This window comes from Manihot esculenta, chromosome 15 (assembly GCF_001659605.2).
Source record: "Manihot esculenta cultivar AM560-2 chromosome 15, M.esculenta_v8, whole genome shotgun sequence".
NCBI classification, from domain to species: Eukaryota; Viridiplantae; Streptophyta; class Magnoliopsida; order Malpighiales; family Euphorbiaceae; genus Manihot; species Manihot esculenta.
The window spans coordinates 12,928,098-12,944,643 of record NC_035175.2 but is presented as its reverse complement, the minus strand read 5'-3'; the positions used below and the strand labels follow the sequence as shown (position 1 = coordinate 12,944,643).

General features: G+C 29.3%; 2 protein-coding genes across 2 annotated transcripts; both read right to left on the bottom strand.

Annotated features, from left to right (window-relative positions):
* Positions 1–5,815: 5,815 nt before the first annotated feature.
* On the bottom strand, positions 5,816–9,694 carry LOC110602273. Its single transcript, XM_021739753.2, has 2 exons — positions 8,057–9,694; positions 5,816–7,376 (listed from the first exon to the last, which is right to left on the bottom strand). Exons 1-2 carry the CDS (start codon positions 8,762–8,764, stop codon positions 6,048–6,050), a joined length of 2,037 nt encoding a protein of 678 aa, XP_021595445.1. The 5' UTR covers positions 8,765–9,694; the 3' UTR covers positions 5,816–6,047.
* Positions 9,695–13,903: 4,209 nt separating this feature from the next.
* Positions 13,904–16,206, bottom strand: LOC110600909 (54S ribosomal protein L37, mitochondrial). Its single transcript, XM_043950840.1, has 2 exons — positions 16,021–16,206; positions 13,904–14,616 (listed from the first exon to the last, which is right to left on the bottom strand). Exon 2 carries the CDS (start codon positions 14,610–14,612, stop codon positions 14,214–14,216), a length of 399 nt encoding a protein of 132 aa, XP_043806775.1. The 5' UTR covers positions 14,613–14,616; positions 16,021–16,206; the 3' UTR covers positions 13,904–14,213.
* Positions 16,207–16,546: the final 340 nt, after the last annotated feature.

Here is a 16,546-nt window from a genome sequence, read left to right as displayed (position 1 = left end):
TTTCCTAATGGATCTGGATCAGTCTGATCTATCTTAATTATGGATTGAAATACAAGATGTTGGGCCGACCTATTTTAATGGGTTCTGATAGATTTTAAACTTATATCTTTCTTTAGATCCCATCTCATTCCGATAGTGTTATTTAATGAAAGCTAGGTTGTCTTGATCACATATAACACATGTCACTTTTGCTAAACTTTTGGACAGATAAACATTTCAGAGAAATTGGTGGATTCTCTATAATTCTACAAATCAATCATCAATATTTCCAATTTGTTCTTATTTAATTGGCACATATGTCCATTTCCAATGGTGGAATACAGCCTACCTGCCATTAATTCCATCTCTCGTTTATCACAATCTTCGATTTTTCTCTCAAAACATAAAAAATGAAGTTCCTAATTGACTTTCATAGTGTATGTTGCATCTTTTATGTATTGCTTTATATATTAATTTAAATTATTTTAAAGTGATATTAATAATTTAATTCTTACGTATTATTATGTTCATTCCATAATTTAAGTCTCTACTTTTTACTTTTAATTAATTTAATTATCATATTTATAATACAGAGATATTTTCAATTTTCTATTTTAAATATAAATAGAATATATATTATTTGAATCATAGTTAATCCAACAAAATTAATTTACTTGATAATTATTTATTAGAATTCTCTTTTATATTAATTGGAGTTTCATATTAAAATATTTTAAAAAATTATATGTATATATATTATTTGAATTAATATTAATATCATAATATAAAATGTTAAAATAATTTATTATTATCATTTTTTTATTGAATTCAGACTGAAAAATTGATCGAACTAAATTAATTCATAAATTTAATTTAATTTTTTATTTATTTCAGTTCGACTTAATTTTTAATTTTAAAAGTTTTAATTATTTTAGTTTAATTTAATTTTAATTATAAAATTATATAAAAGTAAATAAATTAGTGATAATATTATATTATTTTTATAATATTAAAAAATTATATTATATTTAAAATATTAAAAATAAAATATAAAAATAAAAAATTTTATCTCATTAAATAAATCGAATTAAATTAATTTAATTTAATTTTTATAAATAATAAATTTTTAATTTTTAATTTATTCTATTGAATTCAAATGAATTAGCTGACGTGTACATATAAATATTTTTTAATTTTTTCTTTAATTTGACATGAATGAGAGGTGTATTCATCTGTCAGATTGCTAAATTGGGCAAGAAATTACGCTAGAGAGAATCTTTTGGAATCTCTTTGATGTATAAGCACAACAAGAAAAAAATTAAAGAATTTGGACATAATTAATTAATTTTTAATTTTAGAAGAACGTAAAAGAAAGGACAAAAGGAATGAAAAATAATATTTTTTTTCTGGTAATTTAGAAGCATGAAATGCTCTGCAGTACATGACACTTAGAAATTATGTGGGAAAGAGAACAAAGACAAATGAGCAAAATTGAGAGCAAGTACAAGTAATAGATTAATATATGGTTTGATAGGTAATTTAAAGATTATTAATTATCATAAACTTCCGTTTTTAATACGGCTGATAGATGTAGATTACTTTTTTAATTAAATAAAATAATATTTAAATTTAAAATGAAAGATAGTAATAAAAAGGTGTTATTTTATAAAATATATGAATATTTTAATTAAATAATTTGAAATTAAAAATTACTGATAGTTTAAAAAAATCATGAATTTAATAGTAATTCACCTTTATTTTAGAAGATAAAATTGATAAAATATATATTTATAATGGTTGAGATGAATCCATTAAATATTTAAATAAAAATTAAGACTTGGCTGAATAGATGAATTTATATAAATTATAATAAATTAAATACTTTTAAAATAAATATAATTAAAATTCTAATAAAAAATTATTTTTTAAATATATATAAAATAATAAAATTATACGACAAAAAAATTAAAAATTATAAAATTATTTCGAACAAACATATAATTTTTGTCAACTTTATAAATTAATTTAATTTAACTAATCCATATATATGGAAGCTCAAACATTGCGTAACAGTCCTACTTAATTACTTACTTAGCAAACCATTCCAAGTACAAAGAATTTTCTTTTTCTTAATCTGACTGCCGGAAAAATACTTCATCTCCTTTGTTTTGCGTGATGCTCGAGTCCACGTGCCTCGTCATTTCACAAATTTCAAAATATAATTAACAAAATGATAAGAGCCTTTGACTTAACATCTTATTAAATTTAATAATTAACGTAAAATATAAAAAATATACTATGATTTCACAATTTTTTTCAAAATTTATAATTTAATTTATATTAAAAATACAAGTGAATTATATATTAATTTTCTCAGAAAATATTGTTACTTTCAATTAATTTCCATGATAGAAAACGACTCTAATTAATTTGTAGCCCATTTAATCAGCATGACCCACTGATATGAATGCAATATCTCACCGATCTGGACATTGCAATGTGTATTATCGCTCTTCTTATTAATTTTGTGGCAAGTTGGGCAGATATTTTTTTTTTCAAAAATAAAAATATTACTATATATCCTATGGATGATTATAAAATAAATAAAAGATGAACAATTATCAATTTATTCATTACTCATCCTTGTGGTATAGCTGACTTGTAAAATTTCAAATTTGTCAACTACCAAAACCTGCGGCTGCCTTTTTTTTAAAAATTTTTTCTTGAGTTGTACATATTTGAATATATAAACAAATTCACACTCGTATAAACGAGAAATTGACTTACAGATTTTAAATTTTAAATTTATCATATTTAAAATTATATTATCAAATAATTTTAACGAACGAAATAACATAAATTTTTTTTTAATTTAAAATTTTTAAATATGTAATATATTTTTAAAATTTAAAATAAAGTGTTTTTTCTCTTATTAAATATATTTATTGTGAATATTAATAGCTTAAATTAATAAATTATTTTGAATATCAAATAATTTATGTAAAAAAATATTCCGCCAAATGATTAGAATAGTAATTGTAGTAGGAGATAAGATATGCATAAGTGAATATAACCTCTATCCTACATTGCTTTTTGGCATAAGTACGGCAATAGATGACAATTAAAATGACTGACTTTTCACGTTTTTAATTATTATTTTAAATTATTAACAACTTTTTATTTTTATAAAGAGTTGATTCAATTACTCAATTTCTATTATAAAAATAGGCTTATTTTACTTTCACATATTTAAAAAAAATTAATATAATATTTTTTTTAAATTTTTTTAAATATATTTTGAATTTATATTAATTAATAATATAATTTGTATAATAATTTTATACACATCTCCCATTTAACTAACGTTTAGAGTTTCTGATTTAAATCTCTCATAAATATTTAATGCTCCAATATAGTTATAAAAGGAGTCGGTTGAATTCTATATCGGTTTAAAATATAAATAATATAGGTCATCTTCTCTTTGAAATAAACTTTTAAAATAAATTAGATTTAGTTCAAATTTAACATAATATCAGATTCTCCTTGAACTCCTCCTAAATATATCAAAATTTTTTCATTAATATTAAACCTCTCATAAATATGTCACACTCGAAAAATTCGAATATAATTTTAAATATAAGGAGTGTGTCACACTATAATACATGTTTCATGGTACCGCTTAATTATTAATTTTATTTATTGAAATTAATATTATATACATTTAATTAATTTATATTATTTATTATATATTTTACAAATTTAAATATTTAATAAATTTTAATTACTGTTAAATATTCAATAGGCTAAATTCAAATAGTATACAAACGTAAATATATATACATTCTAATAAATATTTATATTAAAAGTGGAAATGCGGCAATCACCTATTGTTTCTTTCTCGTGAGCAATATCTAATCGAATTGATTCGATTTTATTAATTTTTTTATTAAAATTAAAATAATTAAAATTTTTAAAAGTAAAAATTTTAATTAAATTAAAAATAAAAAAGTAATATTTTTAAATTAATTAATTTTTTTAATTTTTTTAATTTAAATAAAATAATAATAAAATTTAGTGGTGTGAATGGAAAATCACCCATAAAAGTCTATATCAAAAAAAAAAGGACAAGGTACCACTTGACTTGCATACATTTTGTTGGAATTATCAGCCAAAGTAGCAGAAAGACTTGCAAGTTGTGGTGAACACAAAGCGCCACAGAAAGCTACGCTTCATCTTTTTGAAATTTTCTATTTATTAGCCAATCACTATTTTGTAAAATCATTATAATTAATTAGCTGTAAAATGATTATAATTATTGAGCTTTCATTCTTTTTTTTTTTCATATATATTTTTCTTCTTCTTTGATTTTAAGTTTGAATTACATGTTTATTATATAAAAATCAAATACTACTCCTATCTCAAAAAGAATGTTTTTTTATTTTTTATTAATATAATTAAAGCAATAATTTTGTATTGTGTTTCTTGATACATCCTCCATTTATATCGTTCCGTTATTTATTTATTTTTTAAATTAATAAATTTTATTTTTAATATATATTAACAAATTAATAAATAAATCACTTAAAAATATAATTTGAAATAAATAAAAATGAAAAATGATATATTTTTATTTGATGAAAGGGCATTAAACTCATAAAATTTATCCTTTTTCCTATGAAGAAATTAGAAATGTGTTTGATCCATGGATGGAGGCTTAGTTTTGTCGTTTCGGAAATTTTTTTTAAGAAAATAGAGATTTTAAAATTTTGAAAATAGGGATTGGATGCATAAAAAATTTTAATTACCATATATTATTTTATTTTATAATATTTTATATATTATTCCAACAAACTCTTTTTTTTTTTTTTTTTTGGTATCTACTCTGAGTAGACCAATAAATTTTAATTCAATAGTATCAAATATAATTTTAAAAATATAAACAAATTCGAGATTCCACCAAAGTCAATTATATTAAAAAAATATTATCCACTGAATAAGATTAAGCTTGGAATTATTTTTTAATTTTCATGTTTACAAAATCCGTGAAAATTCCAAAACTGTCACAAAATAAAAGACTTGCAAGCAATGGAGAGTATAGTTGGATCTACCCTGATGATGTTAACATACAATTATCAGACACACAGATTCAGACAATTGACTTGCTTAATTATTACAGGGAAAGATTCCAATTAAAATCATTTTTTTTTCTTAAAAAATAATAATAAAAAGATTCTTTTAGAATTTAATTAGGTAATTTGTCTATTATTTAATCTCTAAATATGTTCATGTCATTGTGATGCCATGATTATGTAAGCACAAGCTTGTATATTTAGTAATTTAGAAATTTATAAAAAGAATAAGTAGGTTAAAAAATTTGAATATTTGATATTTATTGAAAAATATTAAGAAAATAAAGAAAAATAAATTATTTATATTGAATTAGTAGCTAAGAACATCATGCTTGATTCTGGTCTCTTGAAATCGAGTCTCTCCTCCTTCAATATAATAAGGATCAAAACAGGCCCATATGGGTTCTGCACAGAATTGCAGATGATCCATGGTGAGTTTTCCTGTCTTAGCATACAATTGTGGCCCTTGTTTTGTCCAATCATAGTTTTGAAGGGAGCAGGCAAGGCCCAACTGTCCAACAATTGGGATGGCCAATGGCAACTGAGAAACTACGCCATCAAATTTGGCTCTTGCTCAGCTACAGATTCTCGGGAACATCAGCCGCTTGTCTATGCATTACAACAGACTGAAGCATGTTGCTGCTTTTTCTTGCTTGGAAACTTTTAAGATAACTGTATTCCTAGTTGAAAGAAATAAGAAAAATAAGTGCTCAACAGCTTAGAACATTACATTTCTTCACGGCTTTCACACCACAAAAGCACAAGATGTGCTTTAGAGAAAGTCAGGTACAATTACTTGGCCTACTCATATCAAACAAGACAACATTCTACAAAGGAAAAAACGTGCAAGAAATCTAAGAGAACTTGTTAATATTCCTCTAAGTTAGGCAGTCTGCTTCTTGCTTTCTTCTGGGCTCTCAGCTTTGTACTCCTTTCTTATCAAGCCACTGAGACAACAGAAGCATTTGAACTATGGGTTTGTCGTGGCCGGCTAACTGGGGTTTTCACAGAAAGGCCGGATGTACCGAAACAGAAGTACTGGTTCCTCAACTTCTTATTCGTTGTGGAGCCTTCTTTCCCAGTCACATTTGGTGTTCTATCATCAAATGATTGATTGGAAGATGATGGCCCAGCTACATCATTGTCGATAAATACACCTTTTTGTTTATCCAATGAACTAGGAGATGATGGGGATGATTTTGAAAATGAACTCGAGCGCGATCGACCTTGAACAGTTAATTGTGGCATAGCCTGCATAACACCATGCATTGTGCCTACAGCAAATTTCTTTTTGGCTAATGGACTTGATTGATTACTCCTAACAGAAAGTGTCCTCTTGTTGTTAGGAAGGGATGGGGCCTTCGTGAATCTCTGGCGAAGTGGGGCTGGAGTTTCTTCTGCACAATTGCATTGCTTGCATGATTCAACAGAAACTTGATCCATTGAGTTCTTGAATCTTTCAGGTTTCTTCCCTTTCAGACTGGGCCAATGGAGGACTCTTTTTAACTGCTGTGCTGCATTACTCACAGAACTTAACTTCCTACTAGTTGTTGAGCTCTGATTCTCATTGGTCGAGTCAAGATGTTCAGTTGAAGCTGAAATCCTTTCTTCACTTCCTGGATCAGCACTAGCATCAGAAACAATCTCACTACCTGTATACAAGAATATTTCTGCATCAGAGATTCTGAATGATGTTCCAGGGCTGACTCCATAAGCTTGCATCTTCAAACGGGACGCAATGGCTCTTCTTGCCGTATAGTCCTGACAGCCAAATATCCCACCTGCTGAAATCAACTGCCTAATCAATACATCCGAAGATGCAGAATGTGGCCGTTGCTTAAGAAGGTCAAGAGGCGTCATCCCATCTGCATCAGGAATATTAACATTAATTGACCGAGCAGACGTGAGGAGCTGCACGAGATCAGAGTGAACATTCCCAATGATGGCTGTGTGTAGTGCAGTTCTTCCATCATTGCTTTTGGCATTGATGATGTCTTCCACATTGAAAAATTTCCCACAAATCAACTGCTTCATAAGCTCAATCTGCCGGTCCAATCTTTTAAAGGCAGAAGTTTGGAAACCAGACACAGCCATATGAAGAAAAGTTTCTCCAGCATTGTTTGTTGAAGAGATCAATGAAGGAGATGCAACAATTAAAGCTTCAACCACAGATAACTGACCCCTATAAGCAGCAATATGCAATGCTGTGTTGCCTAGATGGTCTGTTGAATTGATGATATCAAAGGAGGCTATAAGATCTTTAACTACCTGCATAACACATGGCAGAATTCATAAGCTTAAACATCATGACATTATCCGTAACACAGTATTTTCAGAATGCGAACAAATGTGATGAATCTAGAAATTTGAACGTTTTCCCTTATTCAGAAGTAAAACAATGGAAACAAGCGGCATTAATCCATGGATTCAATAGTTCCCTTGAAACAAAAATGCATGTCTTGTGCTGAACCAATGAATGAAGTTGTTTCATATTCATCATTAAGGATATACAGCACCTCATCTTGAGACACTAAGTTTCAATCTTTTCCAGAAACCATGGATCACAAACTTCATTTTAGTTCAGTGCATTGTCGACAAGTGAGAAAAGAATCTTAGTTCTTAGACAAAAAGAATTAACAGAAAGTGTACTAAAATGGGAATTATCTGTGCTGCTTCTTAGATCTCACATCTTTTCATTCTCACTAAAATTTCAGAGAACTTAGAGAAAAGGAGGGTGGGGGGGCAGACACTCCATATATCTATAAATTCAGTGAAAACTGGAACTCTTGGTTTTGATTTGTCCAGTGCCTCTGTTATCACTTCAAAGCAGGAGAAAACAACTTAACCAGGTTTCTATTTATCATTTAAGCTGATTAAAAGTTAAAAAAAAAAACTTTTTTTTTCACATATAAGAAAGTGAAGAATCAACATATTAGTTGGAGCCTCACCTCAACCTGACCTCTGGCAGCAGCAGCATGTAAAATAGTTGCTCCTTCCTTATCTCTATAAGCCAAGACATCACTGCAATTACTTAGAAGCTCCCTCAAAATGGTTGAATTCCCACCTCTTGCAGCAGCATGAACAGCTCTATTGATCATCTCCCACTTGTATAGAGAAGGAATATCTCCTATATGCTCCTCAAACTCTCCACCTTTTGCTGTCAAAAACCTTGGAGAAACAGCAAAATCATAGATAATCCTGAAAACCTCACAATTCTTACTTCTGGCAGCAGCATAGAATATATCAGTAACACCATATTCTCCTTCACCAAAAACAAGTAGAGGGTTCTTTTCAAGAAGTTCCTGAACAAAACTCAAGTATCCAGCTGAAGCAGCAGTGTACATAAGCCATCCACCATAGCCAGCTTGGATGAGAGAATTTTTTCCTTTCTTGGATTCACACTCATGAAAAAGTTTTCTAGCAACTTGAGAGCGACATTTGGCAACATCATCAAACTGTTCCTCATCATCCCATACAGTCTCAAGGCGTCGAATTCGCCGAAGAGAGGTGAGCTTAATAAGGTGATTGTTATCAATGCGAAGGAGCTCTCTGACCAAATCAAAATGGCCATTAGCAGCTGCCCAATCAATGGGAGAAGCATACCACCATTGGTCTCCAGTACTCTCCCAACGAAGAGGGAAATAAGTGGGAGGCATTATGACAATGAAGAAAAAAAAAAGAATGACGAAATATGATCAGGCAAAAGAACAAATTTCAGGGAAATTGATCAAACACTTGGAAGACAATTAAACACCAACTCAATATGACAATAGAAACAAGAGCACTACAAGCAAAACTGAAACTTACTTCAAAGAAAACAAAGGAAAAAATTCCAACCCAATAATGAACTATACAAAAGAACCTATTGAAATGATTGAAACATACTATGAGCTTTGCACAAAACTAGAAGAAGTAGAGCATCAAGCAATTTTAACTATTAACAAGTTAAAATTGGAAAGAGAAGAGAATAGCAAGATGGATAAATAAAGAAAAGCAGTTACAAGGCCTACCCAGGAAGATCAACAGATTGGAGCTCTTTAATATTATTAACTCAAGCAGCTAAGCTAACCACCTGCAACAAAACCAATTAAAACTCTGACAAAGAAAATACAGAAGAATGATGAAAGAACCACATGGGAAAATCAAATTGAAGAAGAAAGCATAACTTTGGATTAGACAATATTAACTAAATGATAGTAGAAAGCACACAAAGAGAACAGAAAAGGTAACATGCATTTCAGGGTAGATTAGAAAATATTAATCATCAGAATAGAACAAGACAAAGATGATATTGGGTTTTAAAAAATGGGGCTTGAGGGAATTTCTGAACTTTTCACAGGGGAAAACAAATGGGATTTAGAGCTACAAGTGGATTAATAATAAGAAGGTGATGTTGTCTCTAATCTGTGAAAGAAAGGTGTAAGAGGATGAAGAAATAATGATGGTGATCTATGGGAAATTTGAGAAAAAGAGAGAGAGAGGTCTTTACAGCTTTTTTTTCCTTGGGCTTTGAAGTGATAATGGAGGTGGGAAACTAATACAATGGAGAGGAATGTTATTACAGTGGACACAGATGTTGGAGTAATGATAAAAGCAAAGCAAAACTAGATTGCTTCTAGATTTGGAGGAATTGCTTTTTAGTTGGGTAATGTCATCTTCAACAGTTAAATGTTTTAATATATTTTTTAAAATATATAGACTAATTAATAAAAAAAATTTATATTATAAAAATTAAGTTGTAGTTTTTTTAAAATAGTAATTTAGAAGGAATAAATATATTTAGATTTTATTTTTAAAATAAGACTTAAGGAAGGTTTTTATTAATCCTTTACTTTTCTAATATTTTAGATGGTGTGTATTTATCAATAAAAAAAGATATTGATGGAAATTAATTTACTTACGATAAAATAAAAGAATGATGACTTTACGAATTGGGAGAAATTGCAGGCTAAGCAACATGTGTTTAATTTTTACGTTTTACGGATCCTGAATTTTCATAGAAAAACATTATTAATTATCCAACTTAACTTTTATATTAACCCTTACTATCTACCAAACAATTAATGTCAGTTTGAATATATAAATAGACAATTTTATAATATAGTAATTCAGCCTCAATTTTTATAATTGTAAAAAATTTTATTTTTTATTTTATTAATAAAATAACTTTTTGTTTAAATTTTAAAAAATAAATTATTACAAATATAACTATTATTTTATTAATAGAATTTATTAAATTTCAAAAATTATATTATAAATTACTATAAAAAATTTACAATTTAATTTTTATGCTATTTATTTTAAACAATACACTAAAATATTTCTAATATTTTAAAAAATTTATTAATTAGCCATTTCGTTAATTTTCACTATTAAATATTATAAAAATATTTAAAATATTTTTGATAAGAAAAAATTAATTAATAAATTTTTTTATAAATTTAAAAGATTAAGTAATAAATTTTTATAAATTATAATAATTAAATAATAAAATATTTAATAGTGAAAGAACTAAATAGTAGAATTTTTAAATCATAAAAAATATATTTTTAAAAATAAAAAAAACCAACTATTAAATTTTTTATAACATAGAAATTAAATAATATTTTTTTCATCATAAAAATAATTATTTTTTGAAGATAATTTAGGTTTGTTGAAAATATCAGGCACAATCCTGAAAATATTAATTTTGCATGAGATATTTTGATAAATTAAAAATACACTTTATTACTAAAACAAATAAATTAAGATTCAGCAAACCTTTGAGTATCATTGCCAAGCAGATAATTGGGTATGAAAATTTAAGAAATGTGAATTATATTTAGTTCGAAATATTTATAAATTATACAGACTACTCATTTGAATTGTTCAGTTGCGGATGGCGGACTTCCTTTAATACTATTTCATACTTGGTTAATTTAATTCGTAGCAATGTCCAAATCAGTGAGTCTTGTCCTGTTCGCTCTAGTCAAAATGAAACGATAATACATGCTCTTGTTACTCTTTTGCCCGTGATTGTTGGATGATGATTGAATCTAATTGGCTCTTCCCCCTTGCAGTCGTTTGGTGATTGGTTTATTTGAGTATGTAATTCAGTTTCTGTTTCTACTTTACACATTGTGGTTATGATAATTTGACCTTTATGGGAAAATAGAAACGTTGTGGTATGAAAATAGAAAAAGTGCCCACCTCATGTTATGATTAGGCGTGCAAAGTCTTTTCTTCAATATTGGAAGACGGATAGAAATTGAAAGGAGTTGATTGTTAATGTTTCGATTTGCATCTAATTGAGAAAGCCATCTATTGAAAGTTTTAAGCTAAATGTTGATGCTGCATTATTTCTACATCATGCTATGAGATTGAGTTATGTCTTAAAAGGAGAGAATGGAGTTATGTCTTAAAAGGAGAGAATGATGAGTTTATTGCAGCATATCAACAATAAATTCTTAGTAATTTTGATATTTTTACGGTTGAGAGTATAGTTTTTAGGAAAGTTTTAAGCTGACTCAAGAATGTTGGTTGATTCTCGATTATTATGGAGTAAGACGCTCAACTTTTGATTCGAGTTATAGCTGATTTTAATTATCAGGATTTGTTATCATTTGATAGTCTTGTTCTTTTATTGTAAGTCTCTTATCTCAGAAATAATTTCTATCTTGCTCGAACTAGTTATGATATTCTGGGTTTGGTTAAAATTTTTTTTTTATCTTCTGATTATATTTCTGAGTTGATCGTCGTTAAATTTAATCAAAATTTATGTTTTATTAAAAAAAATAAATTAAGATTTTGTTTTTCCAATTTTTAAATGTGAGAATAATTCCGTCCTTGGAAGAGACAGTGCACGTTGACGAATAATTTAATGAAGAAATGGCTCAAAAGGAAGCCTTTTAAGTACATATAATCATTCTGATTAATGTCCTTAATTCATAATTTCTTTTTTCTTTTCATTTTTCTCCTTCCTCCCTCCTGCTAGGGCACACACCTGCTTTTATTTTTTTTACTCCCCAGGTCCTTGTACATCTCAAATTTTGCATATCTACCCCTTTCATTATGTTGTTTTGGAATTTGAATTGCACCATGCACAAGCCTTTTGTGTGTTTTTCATGTCTTGTGAAGAAAGTATTTTAGGGGAAATTAACTCATGGAAGTGAAATTTAAATATCTGAAATTATAAAAATCACAATAATTAATATAGATTGATCATGTTATTGATAACCAGTAAAAAATTATAAAACAATTATCTTATTTGTTACCAACTGTGTTGTATTTTATCATGTAAGCTCAAACAGACTTCTTGTGTCCTACACCAAGCTTAGTCGGGGACCATCTGTTGGTATGAAGAAATGGCCAGTTAATAATTTAGGTTTCCTTCCATTTCAAAAAAAATAAATAATAATTTAGGTTTCCTTGTCTAATTTCATCTTAACTTTGGTCACAGAAGGACTATGATTCAGAAGATTACAATTAAAAGTTTTGGTGGGCAGCATTAGCTTGGCGTCTTGAAAACCCTAAAACCCAATCCAACCACTTGAGACACAGCCTCTAAAAGCAAAAAATAGCCATGTGAGAAGCAGCTTTAACTTTTTGAATGCTACATTGAAAAAGGTTGCAAAGAGGGCGTGGGTTGCCTCATGCCTACTTTAATAAACAATAATGCATGTTACGTCAACTTCCCAATTATCTATTAATATCTTCTTGCTTGCTCAGCCATCTTTTTTACTCTTTTCTCTCACTCTCCTTCACTCACTGCTCTTCATCTCCACATCACATGGCCATAATAAAGCAACCCAAGACCATCTCCATTGTAGCACAGCACCCCAGTTGGCCCAATCACATTAACTCTTGTACAAGGGGATTAGATCATACATATTACAAGGCATAATTATAGATACACGTTTGGTTGAGGCCATCAAACTGTAGGGCCTCCAACTTTACTGGACCACCTAATTATGAAGATAAAAAGATAAGTATGATCATAATACCTATTGTAAATTGTTCACACCTAATATTTTCTAGTCTAAGCAACAAGAAAATATTAAAGCTAATAATGAAAATTCCAAAGTTGTCGTACACCTACTCATAAGCATAGAAGGGCCACCAAGTTAATGATAAGAGGGAAGAAAAGGGAAAAGTTTTTACCTCAATATGAATCTCCAGAGCAAGGATAGAGGTCACCATTTGTTAAGTTGGGTAAGGGAGGCAACAGGAGGTGGCTTCCACCTATTAAAAGCTCAATGACAATGTCTCCAACTTGGGCCCAACTGCATAATTCAGTGACCTTTCTAATTGCTGGAGATGATGCAATATTTGCTCACACTTTTATATGTCAATTTACATAGAAACAGATGGCAACCCATCAACTAAAAGATTCTACAGAGGGGTCTACTTGAGAGAGAGTTGGTACTGGCTAGAAATATCAGCAAAAAGCATTGCTGTGATTAAAATAGTTAGCAGAAATTTTCTTTTGGGAAGTTTTGGGCAAATCAGGTTTTTTACTTCACATCCCGCATGAGAGGTTTATTGCAACACCATCCAAGCATACGCATAGCATAATTTAGCAGCATAGTCCTAAAAATACCATGTCACAACTCGCAAATCCTTTTGCAGTGTGTTTACAAGGGAATCTGGCAGCTAAGGCATGTTAACCACAATAAAAAATAAAAATTTAAAAAAATTTGAAAAGGGAATAAAACAGTGGATATGAAAAGACTCCTAGTGAAGACTACCAAGACTAGTGAATGAAATGAAGCATCAGTTTGTCTTGATGAATAGAAAGAAGAAAATATAGAGATGCCTTGATATAATTTCTTTCCTTTTATTAGTGAGGTGCACAGAGGAGTCAAGCCAACAAACCAAAACTGCTATCACCATAAGCACCATCATTATACTATTCTAAACAGAATATGGAGCCCAAAGGAGAAAGCAAAAGAGTTTAATTAAAAAAGGGTGGCACCTGAAACTACGGGTATATACCAAATCATTTCTGCATTCCCTCAAATCCCATTTCATCATTTCACAGTGCAACTCAATCACATAAAGGACCCTAGACAAAAAGGATCTCTTAAACAAAAGCAAAAGACAATGCCTCTTACAAATTGCTTTATGTCAATTCTTGGCCTTAACAGAGTTATTTTCCTTGATTCTTGCACGGTTGTCCAGCTTGACAAAGCGTTTGAGATCTTCATAGGGGAGAATTTCAATTTTTTCCCTCCTTAGCGCACTCAATGCAGGCCGTTTATCAAGAAGATGCCACAGCCAATCAGGGTATTCAGAATCTGGCAAGATTTTCGGATCTGCTCCATCCTTGAGAATATTGGCACCAAATACAGTAGTAGACTTAATCTCTTTGCTAAGTGTAGATTTTGGAGCATCAGCTGCTGCTCCTCCTTTGCCACCCTTTTTGGCTTTGCCAGTCCCAGTAGCAAATGTTCGTTGGTCCACTGTCCTAACTGCCTCCTTAGCAATCATGATAACTCTCAATGATTTTATGTGGTTCATTGCCATAGCTCCTGCAACATTAGCTCTAACAATTACAAATCGTGAATGCTGCACAAATTAAAAATTCATGCACATTCTTACATAAACTTTCACATTCTGTCAGCTATGAGCTAAAGATTCGTCAGCATGATAAGCAGATGTTTGGGAAAGTTCATATAACTATCTCAATTGCTAACATTTTGGCAGGAATATTCCAAAAATAAATCCCCCCTCTTAATTAAAAAAAGGGACATGCCTGAGAGATACAAGGCACACTTTTTTATTGGTAGACGAAATCAGTAGATTAAAAAAAGGGTCATAGAACAATCAGAATTTGTTTTCGATGTGCAAGTAATAATAACTAAATGAAAAGATACTTAATAGAGTAGCAATTACTGCAGATAGTTACTAAAGGCATGCCTCAGGCTCAAATCAAGACTCATTGGGCTCTAGGCACAAACCTTCTTCCAGGCATAAGGCTATACGAAGGCACACCTTCTTTATTTCCATCTTTGACAATAAAAACTTGGTGTGAAATCTGCTGGTCTAACAGAATTTGATATTGATGCACTAAAAGATTTTCAGAATTAGGATTATGGGAGATAACTACTCACTAAAATTTCATCAAACCACCATACCAGGATTTCAAACCTCCCATCTTTCCATTTTTTACACTCTTGGGCCTTTTAAAATGTTGTTTCCAATATTCTCTTTATTTTTCTTATCTTAACTGCTTTTTGGACTCTTATATTTCTGGTTTATATGAGATTGCCGCTTCTAAAGGCTACTAAACAATGCTGAGTGGGTTTTAATTTTAGTATTAATTGTGATATTGCTGCTTCAATTTTTTTTCAGAAAATCTGAAAAAAAATTCTAATATGCTATCTGGTATCTGGGTAAATTTATTTCTCAATTATATACCATTTATTCCTTTGAAAAAATGTTATTTAGGTTCTATCTTTCTCTATCAACTAAAATTTGTTTCTATCAGTTTTCTAACAACACTAATAGTATATACAAAATTTTAAAGTTTAATTTTTGAATATTGAAAGTTTGGATTTATTTTATCTTCTAATAAGTTCTGAAAATAATGCTCGCGGTAAATTCTATTCACAATATATTCAAAAGAGAGCAGAAAGACTGAACTATATATATACTAAATTTTCATATTTGTGATGTTTCCATCTCCAGTACTAAGGCTAATTTTCACATAAATATGCTAATCCAACAAATACCCCAAAAAGTTTCAAGTCAAGTACAGATAAACTGATGGAAGAAAAAAATGTTCAATATAAACAATGAATAAACAAGATAAAAGCAGCAAATTCAACTTCGAGCAGTTCAACCACAAGCGCACTCACTTTTAGTATACTGAATATTAAATAAAAATAAAAATTGCTGAGCACATGCAATCACATATAGAGGAAATGCAAACCAGATGAGCGGACGGCTGGGGGCGAGGACGGGATCAGCGGGAGTCAACGAGCCTGGACAGCGAGCGGCGGGCTGGAGGCGAGGATGGGACCGAAAGGATCGTGATAAAGAGAATGGGACGCTGCGGCCGTGAGGCTGTCTTTGGGAGTTGTCCGTTCTGAGTTCAAGAGATAGCGGTTAGGGTTTTGGTTTTGATTTCCTATTTTAATTAAATTAAATTATTTCTGAAAAATTACTATTTAGTACATGAATTAGTCCATATATTTCAAAAATATATTAAATAATTAATTTGTAAAATTTTAAAAAATCAACTAAAAATATTTCCATTAAATTTCAACAGTATTACCATTATAATTGTAGGATATCATTTTTACGCATATTAACATTAAAAAAACAAATCTTTACATATTTAATAACTTAATTAATTCTTTAAATTTTCATATAATTGTTTAGTTATTTTGATACATAAAATTATACACATTTCTCTCAAATTTAATTTTAATGTTAAATAAAATTAAAATTAATTT